The sequence below is a fragment of the Scyliorhinus canicula genome, chromosome 11 (genome assembly GCF_902713615.1).
Source record: "Scyliorhinus canicula chromosome 11, sScyCan1.1, whole genome shotgun sequence".
NCBI classification, from domain to species: domain Eukaryota; kingdom Metazoa; phylum Chordata; class Chondrichthyes; order Carcharhiniformes; family Scyliorhinidae; genus Scyliorhinus; species Scyliorhinus canicula.
The window spans coordinates 41,356,111-41,383,394 of record NC_052156.1 but is presented as its reverse complement, the minus strand read 5'-3'; the positions used below and the strand labels follow the sequence as shown (position 1 = coordinate 41,383,394).

Below are 27,284 nucleotides of genomic sequence, written 5' to 3'. Positions count from 1 at the left end.
GTTGGTGGGGGAGATGGTGAGGGTGGACAGGAGATACGCGGAGGCTCCGGAGGAGGAGGGACTGTTGGGGGAGCGACGTAACCTGCAGGCCAAGTTCGACTTGCTGACCACCGGAAAGGCGGAAGCTCAGTGGAGGAAGGCACAGGGAGTGGTGTATGAATATGGGGAGAAGGTGAGTAGGATGCTGGCGCATCAGCTGCGTGAACGAGACGCGGCCAGGGAGATTGGTGGAGTGACGGATAGGGGAGGCAATGTGGTGCAAAGGGGGGTGGACATTAATGGGGTCTTCAGGGACTTTTATGGGGAACTGTACCGGTCCGAGCCCCCAGTGGAGGGGGGGGAATGGGGCGCTTCTTAGATAGGCTGAGATTTCCAAAGGTGGAGGAGGGACAGGTGGAGGGGCTGGGGGTGCCGATTGAGCTGGAGGAGCTGGTCAAAGGGATAGGCAGCATGCAGTCGGGGAAGGCGCCGGGGCCGGATGGGTTTCCGGTCGAAATTTACAAAATGTATGCAGACCTGTTGGGCCCCCTGCTGGTTAGGACCTTTAACGAGGCAAGGGAGGGAGGGGGGCTTTGCCACCGACCATGTCACGGGCGCTGATTTCCTTGATCCTTAAACGGGACAAGGACCCCCTACAGTGTAGATTATATAGGCCGATCTTGTTGTTAAATGTGGATGCCAAGCTGTTGCTGAAGATCTTGGCCACAAGGATAGAGGACTGTGTGCCGGGGGTCATTCATGAGGACCAGACAGGGTTTGTGAAGGGACGGCAGCTGAACACCAATATACGTAGGCTTCTGAATGTTATATTGATACCGGCGGTAGAAGGGGAGGCGGAGATAGTGGTAGCATTGGACGCGGAGAAGGCCTTTGATAGGGTTGAGTGGGGGTACCTGTGGGAGGTGCTGGAAAGGTTTGGGTTCGGGGAGGGGTTTGTCAGTTGGGTAGTTGGGTGAGGCTGCTATATGAGGCCCCGATGGCGAGCGTAGCCACGAGTAGGAAGAGATCGGAGTACTTTCGGTTGTACCGGGGGACAAGGCAGGGATGTCCCCTGTCCCCTTTGCTCTTTGCATTGGCAATTGAGCCCCTGGCCATGGCGTTGAGGGAGTCGAGGAATTGGAGGGGTCTGGTGCGGGGTGGGGAGGAGCACCGAGTGTCATTATACACGGATGACTTGTTGCTTTATGTGGCGGACCCAGTGGGGGGTATGCCGGAGGTGATGCAGATCCTTAGGGAATTTGGGGGCTTTTCTGGGTACAAGCTCAACCTGGGTAAGAGTGAGCTGTTCGTCGTGCACCCGGGGGATCAAGAGGAGGGAATTGGTAGGCTCCCGCTGAAAAGGGCGGGGAGGAGCTTTCGGTACCTGGGAGTCCAGGTGGATAGGAGCTGGGGGGCCCTTCACAAGCTTAACCTCACTAGGCCGGTGGAGCAAATGGAGGAGGAGTTCAAAAGATGGGACATGTTGCCGCTGTCGCTGGCGGGCAGGGTGCAGTCCGTCAAGATGACGGTGCTCCCAAGGTTTTTGTTCCTGTTCCAGTGCCTCCCCATCCTTATCCCGAAGGCCTTTTTTTTAGGAGGGTCAATAGGAGTATTACAGGATTTGTATGGGCGCATGGGACTCCGAGGGTGAGAAGGGTGTTTTTGGAGCGGGCAGGGTTAGGGGGGGGCTGGCGTTGCCCAACCTCTGTGGGTACTACTGGGCTGCCAACGCAGCAATGGTGCGTAAGTGGGTAATGGACGGGGCAGGGGCAGCATGGAAGAGGATGGAGATGGCATTCTGCGTGGACACGAGCCTGGAGGCGCTGGTAACGGCGCCGTTGCCACTCCCTCCAACGAGGTATACCACGAGCCCGGTGGTGGCGGCTACCCTCAAAATTTGGGGCAATGGAGACTGCATAGGGGGGAGGTGGGGGGCTCGATGGAGTCCCCGATACGGGGGAACCACCGGTTCGTTCCAGGGAGCATCGATGGCGGGTTTCTGGGCGGACACAGGGTAGGTATTAGGAGGTTGAGGGACCTGTTTGTGGATGGGAGGTTCGCAAGCCTGGGTGAGTTAGAGGGGAAGTTTGGGCTCCCCCCGGGGAACATGTTTAGGTACATGCAGGTTAGGGCGTTTGCCAGGCGGCAGGTGGAGGGGTTCCCTCTGCTGCCCCCACGTGGGGTACGGGACAGGGTGCTCTCCGGGGTGGATTGGAGGGGAGGGAGGATTTCGGACGTGTACCATACCGGGTAATGCAGGAGGTAGACGAGGCCTCGGTGGAGGAGCTGAAGGGTAAATGGGAGGAGGAGCTGGGTGAGGAGATTGAGGAGGGGACGTGGGCGGATGCCCTTGAAAGAGTGAATTCTTCCTCTTCCTGTGCGAGGCTTAGCCTCATACAGTTCAAGATGCTGCACAGGGCCCACATGACTGGGACGAGGATGAGTAGGTTTTTTGGGGGCGAAGACAGGTGTGCTAGGTGCTCGGGGAGCCCAGCGAACCACGCCCATATGTTCTGGGCATGCCCAGCGCTGGGGGAGTTTTGGAAGGGGGTAGCAAGGATGGTGTCGAGGGTGGTAGGATCCAGGGTCAAGCCAGGCTGGGGACTCGCAATTTTTGGGGTTGCAGTGGAGCCGGGAATGCAGGAGGCGAAAGAGGCCGGGGTTCTGGCCTTTGCGTCCCTAGTAGCCCGGCAGAGGATCTTGCTTTAATGGAAGGATGCGAGGCCCCCAAGCGTGGAGGCCTGGATCAATGATATGGCGGGGTTCATCAAGTTGGAGAAGGTGAAATTTACCCTGAGGGGATCAGTACAGGGGTTCTTTAGGCGGTGGCAGCCTTTCCTGGACTTCCTGGCAGAACGGTAGGATAATAGGCTGGCAGCAGCAACAACCCGGGGGTGGAGGGTAGGGAGGGAGAGGAGGAGGGGGGGGTTGGGAGGGAGAGGAGGAGGGGGGGGTAGGGAGGGAGAGGAGGAGGGGGGTAGGGAGGGAGAGGAGGGGGGGGGTAGGGAGGGAGAGGAGGAGGGGGGGTAGGGAGGGAGAGATGGGGGGGTAGGGAGGGAGAGATGGGGGGGTAGGGAGGGAGAGGAGGGGGTAGGGAGGGAGAGGAGGGGTGTAGGGAGGGAGGAGGGGGTAGGGAGGGAGAAGAGGGGGTAGGGAGGGAGGGGAGGGGGAAGGAGGAAGAGGAGGGGAGGCGGGGGGGGGGTTTGTTTCGGGGGAAGGGAGAAATGTGTATATGTGTTTATTGGATATGCCGGGTGTTTATCTATCTCTCCTTTTTGTCGTTACTGGGGAGGGGGTTTGGTTTTAGGGGTTAGTGAGTTATTCTTTTTGCTGTTGTTAATATTGTTTTCTTGTTGTTATTTTCTGTTCTGGATATGTTTTTGAAAATCTGAATAAAAATTATTTTTTTTAAAAAAGGAATCTGATGTAGAATGTAGAACATAGAGAGCACAGTACAGGCCCTTCGGCCCACGATGTTGTGCCGACCATTTATCCTAATCTAAGGTCAACCTAACCTACACACCTCCAATTTCCTGCTGTCCTTGTGCTTGTCCAAGAGTCGCTTAAATGTCCCTAATGACTCAGACTCCACCACCTCTGCTGGCATTCCACGCACCCACCGCTCTGAGTAAAGAACCTACCTCTGATACCTCTCCTATACCTTCCTCCAATCACCTTAAAACTATGTCCCCTCGTGACAGCCATTTCCGCCCTGGGGAAAAGTCTCTGGCTATCCACTCTATCCATGCGTCTCATCACCTTGTACACCTCTATCAAGTCATATCTCTTCCTTCTTCGCTCCAGAGAGAAAAACCCTTGCTCCCTCAATCTTTCTTCATAAGTCATGCCCACCATTCCAGGCAGCATCCTGGTAAATCTCCTCTGTTCCCTCTCCAAAGCATCCACATCCTTCCTATAATGAGGCGACCAGAACTGGACACAATATTCCAAGTGTGGTCTAAGTAGGATTCTATAAAGCTGCAGCAAAACCCGCAGCTCTTAAACTCAATCCCCCTGTTAATGAAAGCCAACACACCATATGCCTTCTTAACAACCCTATCAACCTGGGTGGCAACTTTGAGGTATCTATGTATTTAGACCCCAGGATCCCTCTGTTCCTCCACACTTCCAAGAATCCTGCCTTTAACCCTGCATTCAGCATTCAAATTCGACCTTCCAAAATTAATCACTTCATATTTATCAAGGTTGAACTCCATCTGCCACTTCTCAGCCCAGCTCTGCATCCTGTCAATTTCTGGTTGTAACTTGCAACAGCCCTCAACACTATCTACAACTCCCCCACCCTTTGTATCATCGGTAAACTTACTAACCCACCCTTCCACTTTCTCATCCAAGTCATTTATAAAAACCAGCAGAGGTCCCAGAACAGATCCTTGCGGGATACCACTAGTCACCGACATCCAGGCGGAATACTTTCCATCCACTACTACTCGCTGTCTTCTTTCAGCCAGCCAGTTCTGTATCCAGACAGCCAAATTTCCCTGTATTCCATACCCCCTAACTTTCTGAATGAGCCTACCATGGGGAACCTTATCAAATGCCTTATTGAAATCCCTATACACCACATCCACTGTCCGACCTTCATCAATGTGTCTCGTCACATCCTCAAAGAATTCAATGAGGATTGTGAGGCATGACCTGCCCCTCACATAGCCATGCTGTCTATATGTTTTTCTAAATAATCATAAATCCTATCTCTCAGAATCATTTCCAATATTTTGCTCACCACAGACGTAAGACTGATAGGTGTGTAATTCCCAGGGATTTCCCTATTCCCTTTCTTGAACAGGGGAACAACATTCGTCTCCCTCCAATCATCTGGTACTACTCCAGTGGAGAGTGAGGATGCAAAGATCATCGCCAATGGCGCAATAATCTCTTCCCTCGCTTTCCATAGTCACATTGGGTATATCCCGTCAGGCATAGAGACCTGTTGTCGAGATGCTCTGGGGATGAGTGTAGGGCCAGGGAGATGGCGTCTGCTGTGGACCGGTTGCGGCGGTATGTGAATTGCAGTGGATCTAGACGTTCTGGGAGTATGGAGTTGATGTGCTTCATGACCAACCTCTCGAAGTACTTCATTACGATCGATGTCAGGGCCACTGGATGGTAGTCATTGAGGCACGTTTCGTGGTTCTTCTTTGGCACCAGTATGATGGCAGCACGGTAGCACAAGTGGATAGCACTGTGGCTTCACAGCGCCAGGGTCCCAGCTTCGATTCCCCGCTGGGTCACTGTCTGTGCGGAGTTTGCACGTTCTCCCCATGTCTGCGTGGGTTTCCTCCGGGTGCTCCGGTTTCCTCCTACAATCCAAAGATGTGCAGGTTAGGTGGATTAGCCATGATAAATTGCCCTTGGTGATCAAAACGGTTAGGAGGGGTTATTGGGTTACGGGGATTGGGCGCTAGTGAGGGCTTAAATGGGTCGGTGCAGTCTCGATGGGCTGAATGGCCTCCTTCTGCACTGTATGTTCTATGTTCTATAGTGGTCTTTTTGAAGCAGGTGGGGACCTCGGAGCGGAGTAGGGACAGGTTAAAGATGTCTGCGAACACATCCACCAGCTGGTTCACGCAGGCTCGACCAGGGATCCCATCCGGACCCGTCACCTTCAAAGGTTCACTTTCACGAAGGCCGATCTGACTTCGGAAGTTGTGACAGTGGGTATGGATGTGTTTTCGGCTGCTGGGGCACTCAACAGAGGATCAATCGTTTCCTGCTCGAACCGAGCATAGAATGCATTGAGTTCATCAGGGAGGGGTGCGCTGCTGCCGGAAATATTACTTGGCTTCGCTTTGTAGTCCGTTACGTTGCTTAGGCCTTGCCACAACCGACGAGAGTCTGTAACGCTACTCTGTGACTCTAGCTTGGTCTGTGTGATACCGTCAATTCACTGTGAGACCGTGAGAACGAGTGAACATTAGGCTTTAATATCCATGAACTCGCCTGCCAGAGGTGGCTGTACAAATGAGTGCCACCCACAGGTGGCCGCACTATATATGGCCCCGGTTGGGCGGAGCCAGAGGTGGAGCCCACCGGGGTTCCAGTACAGTACCTGGAAATAGCCCGTATCATCACTTACAGGTCATGTGTCACATTATTATACAGACAGTACAGGCAGCTCATGCATTAGGTGAAGTACATTCATCACATTCACCCCCTTTAAAAAAAATCAAGTCCAGCGGGGGTGACGAGGGGTGAATTAGAGATTCAGTCTGTCTGGAGGCCGGATCGATCTTTTTTTTTCTTTTTTCTTTAAAAATTTAGAGTACCCAATTATTTTTTCCAATTAAGGGGCAATTTAACGTGGCCAATCCACCTAACCTGCACATCTTTGGGTTGTGGGGGCGAAACCCACGCAGACACGGGGAGAATGTGCAAACTCCTCACAGACAGTGACCCAGGGCCGGGATTTGAACCCAGGTCCTCAGCGCTGTAGGCAGCGATGCTAACCACTGTGCCACCGTGCTGCCCCGGATCGATCTTTTAGACCTCCTCAGCTCTGGCGATGCGACGGGCGCGGTCATTGTAGATGGTGACTCCGGGGGCGTCGTGTCTGGAGCTTGAGCTTCAGTCCGGCATGTCGGAGGTGGTTACGGGGTGGGGGTAGGCAACGGGGTGGCGGCAGTGCCGGCGCGGGCCAAGACAGGAGACCCAGGGGGGTGCAAGGGGCGCGGGGGGGGCTGTAGGCAGCGGGGAGGGGGACATGTTCGCAGGGGAACCAGCTGGTGCTAGATCTCGTAGGGAGACCATATCGTGCCGTCCATCCTGGTGCGCGATGCAGGCGTACTGGGGGTTGGAGTGCAGCAGCTGGACCCTCTCGACCAGAGGGTCGGTCTTATGGCTCCTCATGTGCCTCCGGAGAAGGACAGGCCCCGGAGTTGTCAGCCAAGATGGAAGCGAGACCCCTGATATGGACTTCCTAGGGAAGAGAAACAAGCGGTCATGAGGGGTCTAGTTCGCGACTGTGCAGAGGAGTGATCTAATGGAATGGAGGGCGTCGGGGAGGACCTCCTGCCAGCGAGGCGTCGGGAAACTTCTTGACCGGAGGGCCAGAAGGACGGCCTTCCATACCGTCGCGTTCTCCCTCTCCACCTGTCCGTTTCCCTGCAGGTTATAGCTCGTCGTACTGCTCGAGGCTATGCCTTTGCTGAGCAGGTACTGACGCAGCTCATCGCTCATGAACGATGTGCCCCAGTCGCTGTGGACGTAAGCAGGAAAACCGAACAGTGTGAAGATGCTGTCCAGTGCCTTTATGACAGTGGCCGAGGTCATGTCGGGGCAGGGGACTGCGAAGGGGAAGCAGGAGTACTCGTCGACAACGGTTAGAAAGTATATATTACGGTTGGTGGAGGGGAGGGGCCCTTTGAAGTCCATGCTCAGGCGTTCAAAGGGCCAGGAGGCCTTTACCAGGCGGGCCTTGTCTGGCCGGTAGAAGTGCGGTTTGCACTCCGCGCAGACCTGGCAGTCCTTTGTCATGGCCTTGACCTCCTCGGTGGAGAAGGGCAGATTGCAGGCCTTAATAAAGTAGGTAAGCCGGGTGACCCCGGGTGACAGAGGTCATTGTGGATAGCCCAAAGTTGGTCATCTTGTGCGCTGGCACATGTGCCGCAGGGACAGGGAATCTGGGGGCTCGTTGAGCTTCCCAGGGCGATACTTGATATCGTAATTGTAGGTGGAGAGTTCGATCCTCCACCTCAGGATTTTGTCATTTTTTATTTTGCCCCGTTGTGCGTTGTTAAACATGAAGGCGACCGACTGCTGGTCGGTGACGAGGGTGAACCTCCTACTGGCTAGCTAGTGCCTCCAGTGCCGCACAGCTTCCACTATGGCTTGTGCTTCCTTTTCAACCGAGGAGTGTCGGATCTCGGAAGCGTGGCGGGTTCTAGAAAAGAATCGTAAGAAGTCTTACAACACCAGGTTAAAGTCCAACAGGTTTGTTTCATTCACCTGAGGAAGGAGCAGTGCTCCGAAAGCTCGTGTTTGAAACAAACCTGTTGGACATTAACCTGGTATTGTAAGGCTTCTTACAGTGCTCACCCCAGTCCAACGGCAGCATCCCCAAATCTAGAAAAGAATGCTACTGGCCTGGCCGCCTGGTTGAGTGTGGCGGCCAGTGCGACGTCTGATGCATCGCTCTCTACCAGAAAGGAGACGCACTCGTCCACCACGTGCATAGTGGCCTTGGTGATGTCGGCCTTGATGCGGCTGAAGGCCGAGCGGGCCTCAGCCATCAGGGGAAAAGTGGTGGTTTGAATAAGTGGGCGGGCTTTGTCCTCATAGTTGGGGACCCACTGGGCTTAGTAGGAGAACAGCCCCAGTCATCGTTTGAGGGCCTTGAGGCTGTGGGGAGGGGGGTGTTCCGTGAGCGGGCGCATACGGTTGGAGTTGGGCCCTAGGACTCCGTTCACCACGACATAGCCAAGTATGGCCAGTCGTGTACTGCGGAAAACGCACTTCTCTTTGTTGTACATGACATTGAGGGATTGGGTGGCCTGAAGGAACCTCTGAAGGTTGGCGTCATGGTCCTGCTGATCATGGCCACAGATGATGACATTGTCCAAGTACAGGTATGTAGCCCGCAAACCGTACCGGTCCACTATTCGGTCCATCGTTCTCTGAAATACCGAGATCCCGCTAGTAACGCCGAAGGGGACCCTGAGGAAGTGGAAGAGTCGGCCGGCTGCTTCAAAAGCAGTGTAGTGGCGTTCGTCCGGGCGGATTTGGAGCTGGTGGTAGGCCGACTTCAGATCGACGGTTGAGAACACATGGTACTGTGCGATCTGGTTGACCATCTCAGCGATGCGGGAGAGGGGGTACGCATCCAGTTGCGTGAACCGCTTAATAGTCTGGCTGTAGTCTACAACCATCTGATTCTTTTCCCCGGCCCGGACGACCACCACTTGCGCTCTCCATGGGCTGTTACTAGCCTCGATAATCCCTTCACTCAACAGTCGCTGGACCTCCGACTTGATAAAAGCCATATCTTGGGAACTGTACCGACTGCTCCTGGTGGCGATGGACTTACAGTTGAGAGTGAGGTTCGCAAAGAGTGAAGGGGGGGAGACCTTAAGGGTCGCGAGGCTGCATACCGTGAGGGGGGGGGGGTAAGGGTACGCCGAACTGTAGAGTCAGGCTTCGGTGACTGCATTGGAAATCTAATCCAAGCAGTAGAGGGGGCACAGAGGTAAGGGAGGACGTACAATTAAAACGGGCATTCGCGGCACCCTGCATCGCGAGGTTAGCAATACAGTACCCTCAGATCTGGACCGAATGGGATCCGGAGGCAAGGGAGATGGTTTGGGATGCGGGGTATATGGGACGGGAACAGCGCCTTACCATGTTGGGGTGGACAAAGCTCTCCGTGCTCCCGGAGTCGAAAAGGCAGGGGGTCTCGTGCCCGTTGATCCAGACGACCATCATTGAGTTTCTCAAGTGCTTTGGCTGCGACTGGTCGAGGGTAACTGCGCCCAGCTGCAGGTAGCCAGCGTGGTCGGCGGTGTCGGGGTCACAAAATGGCGGCCCCAATGAGTCGCACGTGTCAGGCTGGGTCGTAGATGGCGACCAAGATGGCCGCCCCCACGAGTCGCACGTGTCAGGCCGGATCGAAGCTGGCGACCAAGATGGCCGCCCCCATTGGTCGCACGTGTCGGTCGTTGGTGGAGTCAGCGGGCAAGATGGCGGCCCCCACGAGTCGCACGAGGCTGATGACTCGTCTGAAGGGGACGTTCCAGGCAGGCACGCAGCCACGTTGCGGGGTCTGCGGGCCTGTGAGTCCACGGGTTGGGCCTGGTGAGTGTTCGATTTCTGGGCTTTAGGTTGGCCCAGACAGACTCTGGCGAAGTGTCCCTTTTTCCCACAGTCACTGCACGTCGCTGTACGGGCTGAGCAATGCTGCCGGGGGTGTTGACCCTGAGTGCAGAAGTAGCACTGCGGTTCCCGGGGCTGGACTGGCAGCCGCGCGGCACAGGCCCGCGACATAGTCGGGTCCGACAGGGGTCACGACGATGGTGTCCACGAGGGGTTCGCCGGGTCCTCGGGGAATGCACTGAGGTTCTGGTAGGCCACCTCTAACGAGGTAGCTAGCTTTATCATGTCCCGCAGGTCTGTGAAACTGTGAGAACGAGTGAACATTCGGCTTTAATATCCATGAACTCGCCTGCCAGAGTCGGCTGTACAAATGAGTGCCACCCACAGGTGGCCGACTATATATGGCCCCGGTGAGGGCGGAGCCAGAGGTGGAGCCCACCGGGGTTTCAGTACAGTACCTGGAAGTAACCCGTATCATCACTTACAGGTCATGGGTCATACTATTATACAGACAGTACAGACAGCTCATGCATTATGTGAAGTACATTCACCACAGTCTGATATTCTCTCTTGGCATGCCGGATGGCTTTGCGGAGGTCGTACCTGAATTTCTTGTATAAGTCAGGATCGCCTGACTTGAACGCCTCAGACCTGTCCTTCAGTAGAGTCAATCTCCTGATAAGCCATGGTTTCCGGTTGGGGATCGTACATATTGATTTCTATGGCACGCAGTCATCAACACATTTGCTGATGAAGTCTGTGACGGTGGTGGCATACTGCAGGGCAGGGCACGATTTAATACATAAATGGATACCTGGGAGAACAGGGGAGTGAGCAGGTGGTGAAGAATAAGGAGAAGTGGGTGGGGGAGCTGGGGTGGAGGGGGGAGATATATTGGGGAGTGTGGAATGAGGCGCTATGTACGGTAAACATGACCTCCTTGTGTGCGAGGATGAGCCTGATACAATTCAAGGTGGTACACAAGGTACATATGACTCGGGCGAGAATGAGTGAGTTATTTCAGGGAGTTGCAGATGAGTGCGAGAAATATGGACGGGGACCAGCAAACCATGCACATATATTCTGGGGCTGTGAGAAATTGCAGAGATACTGGGCGGGGTGTTCGTGACATTAACAAAGATTGTGGGGGAAGAGGTCGGGCCGGACCCTATGGTGGTGATATTCGGGATATAAGAGAAGCCGGAGCTGATGGAGTGGAGGAAGGTTGATGGCGTGGCCTTCACCACTCTGATTGCCCGGGGAAGGATCTTGTTGAAGTGGCGGTCAGTAACGCTGCTGGAGATGGCAGCCTGGCTAGGAGACTTGAATGACTTTCTCCACCTGGAAAAGATTAAATATGAACTGAGGGGTTCAGCGGAGAGCTTTGAAGCAAGGTGGGGGCTGTTCGTGGCCATGTTTGAAGAGCTGTTTGTCGCAGGGATGGGGGGGTGAAAATGGGGAAACCTTGTACAAATTGTATAATTGTGTGAGGGGAGCATGTTCCCTGGATTGCTCATGTTTTGTAACTGTTTGAATAAGTTTGGAATAAAACAGTGTTCTTCAAAGTCGGAGGCGCGACCCGGGGTGGTTCGGGCGGGTGTCGGGAGGGTCATGGAGGCGAGTCCGCGGCGTTCCCAATCGCGTAAATCTCCGCGCAGCACCCGGCTTTTAATAACGCTGGCTGCAAGGGGCCGCAAACATGTTAAAAAAAGTCGGCCGTATTCTGCATGTGCGCATGATGATCGTGCGCGCATGTGCAATGCGGCCGATTTTTGTACAGCCGACTCTGGCAGGCGAGTTCATGGATATTAAAGCCGAATGTTCACTCGTTCTCACAGTTTCACAGACCTGCGGGACATGATAAAGCTAGCTACCTCGTTAGAGGTGGCCTACCAGAACCTCAGTGCATTCCCCGAGGACCCGGCGAACCCCTCGTGGATACCATGGTCGCGACCCCTGTCGGACCCGACTATGTCGCGGGCCTGTGCCGTGCGGCTGCCAGTCCAGCCCCGGGAACCGCAGTGCTCCTTCTGCAGTCAGGGGCAGCGTTACTCAGCCCGCACAGCGACGTGCAGTGACTGTGGGAAAAAGGGACACTTCGCCAGAGTCTGCCTGGGCCGACCTAAAGCCCAGAAATCGAACACTCACCAGGCCCAACCCGTGGACTCACAGGCCCACAGACCCCGCAACATGGCTGCGTGCCTGCCTGGAGCGTCCCCTTCAGACGCGTCATCAGCCTCGTGCGACTCGTGGGGGCCGCCATCTTGCCCGCTGACTCCAACACCGACCGACACGTGCGACTCATTGGGGCCGCCATTTTGTGACCCCCGACACCGCCGACCACGCTGGCTACCCGCAGCTGGGCGCAGTTTACCCTCGACCAGTCGCAGACGAAGCACTTGAGAAACTCAATGATGGTCGTCTGGATCAACGGGCATGAGACCCCCTGCCTTTTTGACTCCGGAAGCACGGAGAGCTTTGTCCACCCTAACATGGTAAGGCGCTGTTCCCTTCCCATATACCCCGCATCCCAAACCATCTCCCTTGCCTCCGGATCCCATTCGGTCCAGATCTGAGGGTACTGTATTGCTAAGCTCGCGATGCAGGGTGCCGCGAATGCCCGTTTTAATTGTACGTCCTCCCTTACCTCTGTGCCCCCCCCCTACTGCTTGGATTAGATTTCCAATGCAGTCACCGAAGCCTGACTCTACAGTTCGACGTACCCTTACCCCCCCTCACGGTATGCAGCCTCGCGACCCTTAAGTAAGGTCTCCCCCCCTTCACTCTTTGCGAACTTCACTCTCGTCTGTAAGCCCATCGCCACCAGGAGCAGGCGGTACAGTTCATAAAGAGAAACATGGATATTAACCCTGACAAGGAGAAGGACTGAATTGACCCTTGTCTAAATGGCCACAACTCCATCTCATAATATACACCAGTATATCATGGTGCAGACACACACAGGGACCAATCAACATGTACAAACACCGCAGCCAATCACCAGTTAGAACACACACACTATACAGTTCTCAAGATATGGCTTTTATCAAGTCGGAGGTCCAGCGACTGTTGAGTGAAGGGATTATCGAGGCTAGTAACAGCCCATGGAGAGCGCAAGTGGTGGTCGTCCGGGCCGGGGAAAAGAACCAGGTGGTTGTAGACTACAGCCAGACTATTAAGCAGTTCACGCAACTGGATGCGTACCCCCTCTCCCGCATCGCTGAGATGGTCAACCAGATCGCACAGTACCATGTGTTCTCAACCGTCGATCTGAAGTCGGCCTACCACCAGCTCCAAATCCGCCCGGACGAACGCCACTACACTGCTTTTGAAGCAGCCAGCCGACTCTTCCACTTTCTCAGGATCCCCTTCGGCGTCACTAGCGGGGTCTCGGTATTTCAGAGAACGATGGACCGAATAGTGGACCGGTACGGTTTGCGGGCTACATACCTGTACTTGGACAATGTCATCATCTGTGGCCATGATCAGCAGGACCATGACGCCAACCTTCAGAGGTTCCTTCAGGCCACCCAATCCCTCAATGTCATGTACAACAAAGAGAAGTGCGTTTTCCGCAGTACACGACTGGCCATACTTGGCTATGTCGTGGCGAACGGAGTCCTTGGCCCAACCCCGACCGTATGCGCCCGCTCACGGAACACCCCCCTCTCCACAGCCTCAAGGCCCTCAAACGATGACTGGGGCTGTTCTCCTACTACGCCCAGTGGGTCCCCAACTATGCGGACAAAGCCCGCCCACTTATGCAAACCACCACTTTTCCCCTGATGGCTGAGGCCCGCTCGGCCTTCAGCCGCATCAAGGCCGACATCACCAAGGCCACTATGCACGTGGTGGACGAGTCCGTCTCCTTTCTGGTAGAGAGCGATGCATCAGACGTCGCACTGACCGCCACACTCAACCAGGCGGGCAGACCAGTTCATTTAATTTTTATTTTTTTCATTTATTTTATTCATTTTTTTCATTTATTTTACTCATTTTATTTTTTTACAAGTTCGGGGGGAGGTTTATTTGATAACAATTTACAGGAAAAATATGCAGACTCCATACTTTCCGACACCGGAAGGCTTCACCTTCACCCAACAGGTTCCATTGGTGGAGTGTGTACGAGGGCCAAAGGGACCCAAAACCATTTCCTCCATTTTTGTCAGCAGCAAACAAGGTAAGAGAAAATTGTGGGTCGCGCAGGTCGGCCGGCGTAGGTCGCGAAGGTCGGCCACGTGGGTCGCGAAGGTCGGCCGGTTGGCAAAAATGGGTCCCCGGGAAAAAAGTGTGAAGAACACTGGAATAAAATAAATTTTTTAAAAAGAGGACCCTGGTGGATGAAATAGTCACAACTTTACTCTCATATATATACATAAGAATTTTACTTCCTTAGAATTAAATGTATGGAAAACTTTTATTTTTGGAACATGAAACTCAAGTGTGTATAGTACACTTGTCTATTTAAATTAAAGTGAGCATTTGATGTATGTTTTTGTAGGTGGGCGAGATGAAGCTGGAACTGGTGGAGCTTCAGCCAAAGCTGGAAGTAGCCAAAATCGAAAATGCTCATATGATGCAGGTAACACCAAAATGAAAATCAATTTACACCAGGGGATGGATTTACTCTGAATTAGCATATTTTAAGGAGAACTTAAAAACTGTTAATACCATAAACTAATACAAATGTCTACTGCCTCAAAACTGAGTTAATCATTGCAAAGAGTTGGCCATCTCTTTTAAAAAAAAACTTGGTGGGCGCTTCATTTGCTGGGAGCTTCATTTAAATGAAGTCAAGGTCATGTATGCAACTCCACTGGCCCATTTTCCGCAGTATGCCTCTCGTTTAAACCACCACAACATAAATGGCCAAAGGAGTGTCTGTAAAATATCTCTCAGATACATAATAATGTTTGGAGGGGCACTTTGTATGCTACTGTATTTTAGAGCATCTATCTCCATTTTTGTTGCTGCTTTATACTAGATAAGTCGGAAGTAAAACTTTAAAAAGGGAATGGATTTCCAAATGTTTCCTGTGGACTTGACAAAATTTATAGGCCAAGGAAATTATATATAAACTTTTCTGCATATTATAGCCTCAGATTGTAGAATTATAAAATCAAGAATATTGCAACACAAAAAGAGGCCATTTCCCTGTGTTGACTCCCCTGATTTATTCCCTTAGCCTGCAAATGTTTTTGCTTCAAGTATTTATCTGATTCCCTTTTGAAAATTACTATTGAATTTGCTTCCACTGTCCTTTCAAGGAGTCTATTCCAGATCACAACAAACTGCTGTAAGGAAAGTGTTTTCTCATGTCCTTTTTGGTTCTTTTTCTAAATACCATAAATATGTCCCCTCTGGACACCAAACCATCTGCCAAAGAAGTAGCTTCTCTTTATTTACTTTATCAAGACTATTCGTGATTTTGAAGACCTCTATCAGATCTTAACCTTCTCTGCACTAAGAAGAACAAACACTTTGCCTGGTGTCATACCAAGAGGGAAGGAAGATGATTATGTTTGTTGGAGGACAATCATCTCAGCTCAGGAATTTGCAGAAGGAGTTCTTCAGGGCTGTGCCCTAGGCCCATCCATCTTCAGCTGCTTCATCAATAACCTTCCCTCCATTATCAGGATGTTTGCTGATGATTGCATGGTGTTCAGTTCCATTTGCAACTCCTCAGGAAATGAAGCTGTCTGTGCCCCCATGCAGCAAGATCTGGGTAAGATGCTGGTTTGGGCTGATGGGTGCTAAGTATCATTCGTATCACACAAGCACCAGGCAATGACCATCTCCAACAAGGAAGAATCAATCAGCTTCCCTTGGCATTCAATAGCATTACCAAAATTGAATTCCCCACTGTCAATGTATTGTCGATTACAATTGGTCAGAAACTTAACTGGCCCTGCCATCTAAATACTTTGTTTACGAGAATTGGCCATTGGCTGTGAATTTTGCAGTGAGTAACTCACCACCTGACTTCCCAAAGCATGCCCACTGACTACAGCTTCCAGAAGCCATTTCCAGTGCAAAGCAACCCACCTGATTAGCACCTGATCCAACACTAAACCATCATCCAATCATTCACTCCCGTTATTATTTGCTCATGGTCGCAGCAATGTGTGTCAATTACAAAATGCACAACAGAAAATCATCAAAGCTCCTTCAATACTGTGTAAGCCCATGAACACTGATTCCCAGAAGAAAGAAAAAATCAGTGTAGCAGAACACCACCATTTCCAAGTCACACACCATCATGACTTGGAAATATATTGTTGCACTGTTCCTGTGTCAAAATCCTGGACGTCCCTCCCAAACAGCACTATGGGTATACCTGCACAACAAGGACTGCAACAACTCAAGTAAGCGGTTCACCGTTATCTTCTCAAGGATAATTGGGGTTGGACAATAAGTGCTGTTGGCGATGCCTACATTCCATGAACATATCATGTTCCAGTCCTTATAACGTGGCGTCATACATACAGATAGTTGTTTAATGATCGGGGCTATTTCTGCAGTCGCGAATTTTGCCAATAAGGCTGCCACAGATAGAGGGGAATAACAAATATAATTAGATCCATCAAAGTACAGACATTTCACCAGCAGACTACATAGGCATTTAGATGTCTCATTTTAGGTGCCTGGATAATCTACGTCAAGCCCTACAATAGTACCTTCAAATGTTCTAGATATTTATATACTGCTTTAGAGAATGTATCAGGGTCTGTACAATGTGTTACAGAATGTACAGGTGTATTTTAATAAAGTGCGCGACACGGTAGCACAGTGGTTAGCATTGTCGCTCACAGCTCCAGGGTCCCAGGTTCGAATCCTGGCTTGGGTCACTGTCTGTGCGGAGTCTGCACGTTCTCCCCATGTCTGCGTGGGTTTCCTCCGGGAGCACCATGTTCCTCCCACAGCCCAAAGACGTGCAGGTTAGGTGGATTGGCCATGCTAAATTGCCCTTAGTGTCCAAAGGGGTTGGGTGGGGTTGCTGAGTTACGGGTATGGGGCGGAGTTGTGGGCTTAAGTGGGGTGCTCTTTCCAGGGGCCGGTGCAGGCTTGATGGGCCTAATGGCCTCTGTGGTGAATGTGATTCACACCGGATTATAATTGGTACATACATGTGTCTATATTGTAAGTGCAGTTGCACTACCTGGCCAGCAGGGGGAGTAGCTCTGGGAATGCTCGAGAGTTGTACTGGGCTTCTCCCTTGGCTCCGCCCAGGACTCCTCCCCTGGGAGCTGCTGTATAAAGATCAGTGCCACAGGGTCAGCCGGCCAGTTCACCGAAAGTTCAACGGCTAACAGGCTGGCTCTGTTGTAAGTATATTAAAACCGCTATTCTAATCCTACAAGCACGTGTCCATAGAATTGTTGGTTCCAACAATTTAATATACTTAGGAAACAGTCGAAGAAATCATGGAAGCAGCCCTCAAGCCCGGATGCCTAGAACTCGACCCACAGGATGCAGAGGCTAAGGAAATTTTTTCCCACTGGCTGAGATGTTTTAAAGCCTACCTGGCAGAAGCCAGCACCGCCGGAACAACGGAGGAACAAAAACTCAGCCTACTGCACGCGAGGGTAAGCCACAGAATCTCCACACAGCTGAATCCGGCCGGTTCTTACACCGCAGCGCTGGCAATATTGGACAAAATGTACGTTAGGCCCATTAACGAGGTTTATGCACACCACGTGTTTACGACTCGCCATCAGCGGCCTACAGACACGTTTGCCGAGTTTGTAAGGGAATTGAACAATCTTTCCAATGACTGTAATTATCAAGCCGTTACCGCGGCTGAACATAGGGAGCTTGCTGTGCGGGACGTTTTCGTTGCGGGCCTTACGTCTAACTATGTGCGCCAAAGACTGCTAGAAAAGGGGGCCCAGAACTTAGACACTACTGTGGAGGTTGCTACCACTACGGAAGTTTCCTTCCGCAGCCTCACCTCGTTTCCCGCAGACCCCGCAACCTCATCGTGGACCCCCGACCAACAGTCCCCCCCAAGCCTGTGCCGCACGGCCCCCCAGCTACCGCGCTGCCAAAGCCAGTTACTCTGCTGCCCCAGCCAGCTACTCAGCTGCTCCAGCCAGCTACTCAGCTGCCCCAGCTTGCCATTTCTGTGGCCAAAGCCAGCACCCGCGGCAGCACTGCCCAGCCCGATCCGCTATCTGCAGCAGCTGCGGGAAGAAAGGCCACTATGCCAGAGTGTGCCTCGCGAAAAGGGCCCCAGTTTTTAACCCCCTGCAGAGAGAACAAATCGCTCCCAACACCAACGGGCCCATGAGGCCCGTAACGCTGCGGCCTATGCCCCGACTCCGCCCCCTCCCGCCACGAGCGATCCATGGGGGCCGCCATCTTGGCAAACCCCCACCATGCGGCCGGCCACGTGCGACTCATGGGGGCCGCCATCTTCCTCACCGCTCACCACGTGCAATCCACGGGCCCCATCTGCATCGGCATGCTCAGAAAGCTCATCTGAAGAATACGACTTCCCCGGGCACTCACCACGCGGCCCGCAACTCAATGCGGTCACCCTGGATCAATCCCACCCCAAGCACCTACAAAGTTCGATGGCGGAGATCCAGATCAACGGGTACAGCACGCCATGCCTCTTTGACTCCGGGAACACCGAGAGCTTTATACACCCAGAGCTGGTAAGACGCTGTTTGCTTTCTATTTTTCCAGTGAGCCAAACTATCTCCCTCGCTTCGGGCTCCCACTCAGTCCAAATCCAAGGACGCACCGCCGCTACGCTCACAATTCGAGGCGCTAGTTATTCTAAATTTAATCTTTAGGCCCTGCCCGACCTCTGCGCGCCACTCTTATTAGGCCTGGATTTCCAGTGCAACCTCAAGAGCCTCACCCTCAGCTTCGGCGGGCCCCTGCCCCCACTCACTATCTGCAGCTTAGCCACGCTGCGCATCTCCCCCCCCCCTCTCTTCGCCAATTTCACTCCAGATTGCAAGCCAGTAGCTACTCGCAGCAGGCAATACAGTCTACAGGATAGGGTCTTTATCCGATCGGAGGTCCGACGGCTGCTCAGTGAGGGGATCATAGAGGCCAGTAATAGTCCCTGGAAAGCTCAGGTGGTGGTCGTCAAGACCGGGGAAAAATTTTGCATGATCGTCGACTATAGCCAGACCATAAATCGCTTTATGCTCCTAGATGCGTATCTCCTCCCCAGAATTGCAGACATGGTTAATCAGATCGCCCAATATCGGCTATTTTCCACGGTGGATCTGAAGTCTGCACACCACCAGCTCCCAATCCGCCCGGAGGACCGTCACTTCACGGCATTCGAGGCCGATGGCCGCCTCTTCCATTTCCTCCGAGTCCCTTTCGGCGTCACTAACTGGGTTTCGGTGTTCCAACGAGCAATGGACCGAATGGTAGACCAGTACGGGCTGCGGGCCACGTTTCCGTATCTGGACAATGTTACCATCTGCGGCTATGACCAGCAGGACCACGACGCCAACCTCCACCATTTTCTCCAAACGGGACAGGAATTAAATCTCACTTATAACAAGGAGAAATGCACAAGGTTTCCGCACAAACAGACTGGCCATCCTCGGCTACGTCGTGGAGAACGGAGACTCCCCCTCCCTCATTGCCCCAAGGCCCTCAAACGGTGCTTGGGGTTCTTTTCATACTACGCCCAGTGGGTCCCTCAATATGCGGACAAAGCTCGCCACACGATTTCCCCTGTCAGCTGAGGCGCGCCAGGCCTTCAGCTGCATCAAGGGGGACATCACCAAAGCAGCCATGCGGGCCGTGGATGAATCCACTCCCTTTCAGGTTGAGAGCGACGCCTCAGAGGTAGCTCTAGCAGCCACTTTAAATCAGGCAGGGAGGCCCGTTGCATTTTTCTCCCGTACCCTATCCGCTTCAGAACTCCGACACTCCTCAGTCGAGAAGGAAGCACAAGCTAACGTGGAGGCTGTTCGTCACTGGAGGCACTACCTCACAGGTAGGAGGTTCACTCTCATCACCGACCAACGATCGGTTGCCTTTATGTTTGACAACTCGCAAAGGGGCAAAATAAAAAATGATAAAATCCTTCGGTGGTGGATCGAACTCTCCACCTATAGTTACGATATTAAATATCGACCAGGGAAGCTCAACGAGCCCTCGGGTGCCCCATCCCGCGGGACATGCGCCAGCGCGCAGATCAGCCATCTGAAAGCCATCCACGTGGACCTCTGCCATCCAGGGGTCACCCGGCTCGCCCACTACATCAGAGCCCGAAACCTGCCGTTCTCCAACGAGGAGGTAAAAGCGGTCACCAGCGACTGCCCGATCTGTGCAGAGTGCAAACCGCACTTCTATAGACCAGACAGGGCCCACCTGGTCAAGGCTTCTCGGCCCTTTGAACGCCTTGCGATCGATTTCAAAGGGCCACTCCCCTCCACTAACAAGAACATTTATTTCCTCAACATCATCGACGAGTTCTCCCGATTCCCTTTTGCCATTCCATGCCCCGATATGACCCCCCACACAGTCATTAGGGCCCTGCATAGTGTCTTCACCCTGTTCGGTTTCCCCAGCTACGTGCACAGCGACCGGGGTTCGTCCTTTATGAGCGATGAGCTGCGTCAGTACCTGCTCGACAAGGGCATCGCCTCGAGCAGGACTACCAGCTACAACCCCAGGGGGAACGGACAGGTGGAGAGGGAGAACGCGATGGTCTGGAAGACCGTCCTGCTGACCCTCCGGTCTAGAAAACTCCAAGTCTCCCAATGGCAAGAAGTCCTCCCAGACGCGCTCCACGCTATCAGATCCCTCCTCTGTACAGCTACAAATCAAACCCCTCACGAGCGACTCTTCATTTTTTCTAGGGGCACTACCACGGGAGTCTCACTTCCGGCGTGGCTGAGGACACCAGGCCCGGTCCTCCTGAGGAAGCACGTCAGGGGGCACAAAACTGACCCCCTTGTTGAAAAGGTGCGCCTCCTCCATTCCAACCCCCAGTACGCATTTGTGGAGTTCCCGGACGGTCGCCAGGACACAGTATCCCTTCGGGACCTGGCACCCGCTGGATCCAGCCCCCCCTTACCCCGTTCCCTATGGTGCCGCCCCCTTGCGCCCCCGATTCCGCAAGCTCACCCCACCGGTTCCACGTGCCAGAACCAGCCCGCCCCCAGCGCCCCCAGTCTCCGGTCGAGCCAGAGGTGTATAAAGTTTGGACGAGACCCGCCCCGGAGTCTGCCATCGTACCCCAGCTCTCAACACCCACCCAGCCACCGCAAGAGGCTGCAACCCCGGTGCTCCGCAGATCGAAAAGAACAATTCATCCACCGGACAGACTAACTCTGTGAGCCACCACCCCCGCTGGACTCGATTTTTTTCACAGGGGGTGAATGTGGTGAATGTGATTCACACCGGATTATAATCTGTATATACATGTGTCTATATTGTAAGTGCAGTTGCACTACCTGACAACCAGGGGGAGTAGCTCTGGGAATGCTCGAGAGTTGTACTGGGCTTCTCCCTTGGCTCCGCCCAGGACTCCTCCCCTGGGAGCTGCTGTATAAAGATCAGTGCCACAGGGTCAGCCGGCCAGTTCATCGAAAGTTCAACGGCTAACAGGCTGGCTCTGTTGTAAATATATTAAAACCGCAATTCTAATCCTACAAACACGTGTCCGTAGAATTGTTGGTTCCAACAGCCTCCTTCTGCACTGTAAATTCTATGTATTGTAGCCTGTTATGTATTGTATATTATCACAATGGAGAAAAGCTTGTTGCCTCTGGATCCTGAGCACGATGATAATAAAAGAAGGGAAAGTATCACTCTCCCCAAAATAAAATGAGTGCACATGAAGGAGAGAACATGGATCATGGCAGGCAGCAGATAAAGAAAGGAAGATATCATTTATATAACAATATTTTTCATGATAGTTGACACATCAGTTGAAGTCACTCCACCCTATCTGTTCTCACCTCTACGAAACATTTCACTATTAAAGTCCTTTGCATCGCATTTCCATCATCCCTGTGCTCGCTGATTTACATTGACAGTGCCTCAATTTTAAAATTCTTATACTTGTTTTTAAAACCTGTAATACTTCACCCCCCCCCCCTCTACTTCTGTGCCCCCCCCCCCCCCCCCCCCTATCCATAAACCCTTTGATATCATAGTTCCTCTGATTCTGGTCTTGTCTGCATCTCCCATTTTAATTTCTTCACTATTGATGGCAATGCTGTTAGCTGCTTAAGCTCTGAAATTCCATCCTAAATTCCTATCTCGCTGCTCTGCTGCTGTCTTCCTTTAAGACACTCCTTAAAGCCTACCTCTTTGATCAAGCTTTTGGTTACCTGTCCTAGTATCTCCTTATATGATTCAGTGTAAAACTTCATTTGATAATGCTCCTGTGAAATGCCTTGGGATTTTTACTACATTCAAGGCATGATATAAATGTGAGATCTTGTTGTTATCAAAGTCTTCAGACTACTTTCCTCCTAAGGTAAAAGTCTACTTTTTCCCACTATCCTTTGGACCGTAAAAGTTAGCAAAAAGTGTTTACTTTGCTGGGAAACATTTATCAAAAGATACCAATAAACTATTCCCCACTTATACCTGAATCATATCTTTATTTTATTTGACTCACCTTTGAGCTGGTGAACCTATTTACTTTTATTCCAAATCTTCTACTTCTGTAATGTATTCCCTGATTGAGATGAAAGCTTGGTGGTTGACAGGCTAAGAAAGCTCCACAGAGAACTGGAGATCTGAAATGATCCTTATTTCATTTAAGCTATCATCCAGAGGGGCCAGCCTCCAGCAGCCATTTCCTTTCAGTAGCAATGGTGTCTGGGAAGCCATGGGGAAAGCTGCTACTCAGGATGCCACCTTGGTCCTTGAATCTCTTCCTGGAATTAGGATGCTGCAGACATTCCCAGTCACCTCTGTCTCTATGGTTTTCTAAGGCTTCAATGTTCATGTAGGTGTGAGTGTTTCTGCTACTAATTCACTATCTCAGTAACATACAAAGAACTGGCTTTACTGCCTGAGGGAAATTTATGCTCCTTCACTCACCTATTTTGAAAAGCCACCCTCTGGGATTTGGGTCCCTACGCTTTCCAGCTGACAGCAGGCAATCCCTTCATGGAGGAACAGCATTCTGCTGCTCTTGAACACCCAAATACACATATTAGCTAGTGCCCAGTGCCTCATGCCATGGGAACTGTTAACATTCAGCAAAGGTTTATCTCCCAAGTGGATGTTTCTGCATTGATGCCATGATGTAGTTGCTGAAATTCTTGACACACCAGCAGATTCTAATCTGGAAGTGCCTGGGTGGGATTTGAAGGGCTGGCCTCATCCTCCAAAGCACTAACTAAGATGTGAAACACAGAAAATGTTGTATAACAGCATAAACAGTAACTCTGCCCTTGAAGAAATGATGGCTGTGCAGAAGGTGTAATGTATTGGAAAAACATATAAAGCCGATGATGAATTTCCCCATGCTTCTCTTGGTAGCATATCGCCAGTCATTCATACTTTCTCCTCTCTGTTTGGCAGTGCAGGCTATTAATGCAGGATACAAGTTTTCAGTGATGGTGTTAACTTAATTTATTCTTTCAGGGGATGTGCGCACTGCTGCTAAGACCAGCATTTGCTGCTCATCTCTAATTGCCCTTGAACTGAATGGCTTGCCACACCATTTCAGGCGTCAGTTAAGAGTCTGTGAGTTTGGAGTTGTATAGAGGTCAGATCAGGTAAGGATTCTTTCCCTAAAGCACATTAATGAACCAGATAGATTTCCACAACAATCGGCAATGATTTCATGGTAACCATTACTGAAATTACATTTTCAATGCCAGATTATTAATTGAATTCAATCACCACTAGTTGCCATGGTGGGATTTGAACCCAGTTCCCCAGAAGATTGGACTGGGCCTTTAGATTAAAAGTCCACTGATGTTACCACTCTGCCATTGTCTCCCCTTTCCTTCCCAGATTATGATATGGGCCAGCTTTTCCTTTGGAAAAGGAAAATATAATGTTTATAGAATTTGGTGGTTAAGACATTTAGCCCGTTTGAATACATGCTACCCATGGTTATGAGAGCTATTGGTGCACTGTCTCTTAAGCAAATTGTCCTCACTCAAAGTGCCTTTGTGGCAGTAATTATTTGAATATTTATTTAACCCCAGATGCTTACAGAGAAAGAGTACAACGAGGGAAAGGAGTTGGAGAAGACATGGATTTGAAACAATTACTTTCCTTATCTTAGCCACCTTGTAAGGTCATTCATTTTCATTCTGCACTGTGCGGCAATTGTTGAGATGGTGACGATTTTGTAGGTCCAGAATTAAAAATATGAAAATTGGAAAACTGCTTGATGTTTTGGGTAAATGGTAGTGCATTTCTTTATATTAATTGGCAAATATCTGTATATTTCTGTTGTTTATTTCTCAAGGTCATAGAGGTAGAGTCTGCAGAGGTGGAGGCAAAGAGCAAAGTTGTAAAGGTAGATGAAGAAGCAGCTACTGAGAAAGCAACTGAAGCCCAGGCTTTGAAGAATGAGTGTGAGAGTGAGCTAGCGGAGGCTATTCCAGCTCTGGAAGCAGCACTTTCTGCCTTGGACACTTTGAAGGTAAGTCTCAGAATTAACTGATTTAAAAAATTAGTCTCTTAGTATTATTTTCAAAAATAGAATTTGAGGTTTAGTAATTCTTCTCAGAAAATGACAAGTTTTATGCACTGTGGCAGAACAGGCTGGACCTTGAGTAATTAAGTCTCACAATTCAGATAAACTAAAACTTGTATCTGAAAATGAGCAACTGTCCAAATGTGTCAAACTTCAAATTTGAAGGAGAATCTGATTTTTTTGCAAAATGCAGATTCTTAGATTTAGATACAGTTGTTTTTTTAAAGAAATTGTGCAAATGACATTTTGCCACTCGTATGGATTCTGTGCATGTTTTCTCTGCGTACTGTGCCATTTCTAAATGTGATATACAGGCATAGGATGTTTACAGGCAGGAAAGGACCAGTAAATCAAGCATACCTAACGATTCCAGGACCTGTGTGACTTTGGAGGACTACAAGCCATGCATTTGCTGCATTTTGAAAAAGCAGCAAGCTTTAATTTGCACTGTTGGCAATAGAAACATCAATACTGCATTATTCAGACAAACAATTTGACAACTGAAGTTGTAATTTTATTATCCCACCTGGGCCACTGTTTAGATAACAAAGGAAAATGTCTTCAAGTGCTTCTCAGAGGAATAATCAATAAAGTAGATGCTGTCCAAAGGAGAGGTGGCCAAAAACTTAGTCAAAGAGGGTTAATTTAGGGATGAATTTGCAGAGCATGAGTCTGAGCAGCTGAGTGGCTAACAAAAGTGGGGCAAGGAGGTGAGGAGAATACACAGGTGAAAGTCAGAGGAATAGATTGCTTGATATGGGTATTAGTGGACTGTATTGTTTTACAGAGAAAGTGAAGAGTGGTCCATAAGAAAATTTCAACCCCAAGCATGAGAATTTTAAATTTCCAGATTTGGGGGACTGGGAGCCAACGTATGTTAGCAACAGCAGCCCTGCTGTTACTTATTGAGACATACATTTATTTTTAAAGTAGTATATTTTGGAACAATTTAAGCTAAATTGTACTTTTAGTGCATTTAAGCATTTTAAGTAAGGTAAACATCTGTTGAACACCAGTAACTGTGTGCATAAATGCATCTATTCAATTTGCATTTTAGCCATCTGACGTCACAATTGTTAAATCGATGAAGAACCCGCCACAGGGAGTCAAGCTTGTGATGGCTGCGATCTGTGTCATGAAACTCATCAAACCAGAAAAAATCAATGATCCTTCTGGAAGAGGGGAAAAGGTAAAATCTAAAGCAGCAAAACATTCAAGTTCATACTTCTGACGAAGTATGCAATTTGCCAGCAGATTTTAAAATTATAAAAATGTTTCCATTTGGCTTATTTTTAAGATTTTAGATTACTGGGGACCCAGTAAGAAGGTGCTGGGTGACATGAATTTCCTAAGAGATTTGAGGGAATATGACAAAGATAACATCCCAGTAAGTTTCATTATATATTTTTTATTTTTACATATTTATCTTAATTTTTTTAATATTTGATATTCGTCGATTGTCACATGAATGCAGTCACAGTAACATGCACCGTTGCATTCTTCTCCTGTTCAGGTTGCTGTCATGCAGAAGATACGTACTGAATACCTCACCAATCCTGACTTTGATCCACAGAAGGTAGTTAAAGCATCATCTGCAGCAGAAGGCTTGTGCAAATGGATCCTTGCCATGGAGGTGTATGATCGTGTCGCAAAGGTAGTGATTTGCTGCTATAAATGACCAAAGCAGTGAGAACAGCAAATTAATAACTCAAGGAGAATAAATTTCATTTTTGTACAGCTTTCAAAGATGCGTATTATAATAATTATTTTTTTTAAATAATTTTTATTGAAATTTTTACAAAATATAAACATCTTAACTCTATTAACAAACAACCGCAGTAACACCCCAAGAACAATACCCCCCCAACTTCAAGAGCAACTTCAAACAAAAGGAAAAGAAAAACAAAAGAGCACCCAAACAACAAAAGGGAAAGAGATAGCACCCGCCACATCCCACAGACCCATGTGCACAGTTCTTCCTCCCCCCAATCCAGACCCCCCCCCCGGGTTGCTGCTGCTGTCGGCCTATTTCCCTACCGTTCCGCCAGGAAGTCCAGGAAAGGCTGCCACCGCCTGAAAAACCCTTGTACTGATCCCCTCGGGGCAAATTTCACCCTCTCCAATTTAATGAACCCCGCCATATCATTGATCCAGGACTCCACGCTTGGGGGCCTCGCATCCTTCCACTGGAGCAAGATCCTCCGCTGGGCTACTAGGGACGCAAAGGCCAGAACACCGGCCTGTATCGCCTCCTGCACTCCCGGCTCCACTGCCACCCCAAAAATTGCGAGTCCCCAGCCTGGCTCGACCCTGGATCCCACCACCCTCGACACCGTCCTTGCTACCCCCTTCCAAAACTCCCCCAACGCTGGGCACGCCCAAAACATATGGGCGTGGTTCGCTGGGCTCCCCGAGCACCTAGCACACCTGTCCTCGCCCCCGAAAAACCTACTCATCCTCGACCCAGTCATGTGGGCCCTATGCAGCATCTTGAACTGTATGAGACTAAGCCTCGCACAGGAAGAGGAGGAATTCACTCTCTCCAGGGCGTCCGCCCATGTCCCCTCCTCAATCTCCTCACCCAGCTCCTCTTCCCGTTTACCCTTCAGTTCCTCCACCGAGGCCTCGTCTACCTCCTGCATTACCCGGTATATGTCCGAAATCCTCCCTCCTCCAACCCACACCCCCGAGAGCACCCTGTCCCGTACCTCACGTGGGGGCAACAAGGGGAACCCCTCCATCTGCCGCCTGGCAAACGCCCTAACCTGCATGTACCGAAACATGTTCCCCGGGGGGAGCCCAAACTTCCCCTCTAACT

At 50.8% G+C, this 27,284-nt stretch overlaps 1 protein-coding gene across 1 annotated transcript in view; it reads left to right on the top strand.

Annotated features, from left to right (window-relative positions):
* The window catches only part of dnah12 (dynein, axonemal, heavy chain 12), a 385,091-nt gene that overhangs the window by 274,917 nt on the left and 82,890 nt on the right, over positions 1–27,284 (top strand). The window contains exons 48-52 of the mRNA XM_038812830.1: positions 14,309–14,389; positions 24,236–24,412; positions 25,524–25,655; positions 25,764–25,853; positions 25,980–26,120. Of these exons, the coding sequence (XP_038668758.1) occupies positions 14,309–14,389; positions 24,236–24,412; positions 25,524–25,655; positions 25,764–25,853; positions 25,980–26,120 (621 nt within the window). The remainder of the gene's footprint in view (positions 1–14,308; positions 14,390–24,235; positions 24,413–25,523; positions 25,656–25,763; positions 25,854–25,979; positions 26,121–27,284) is intronic.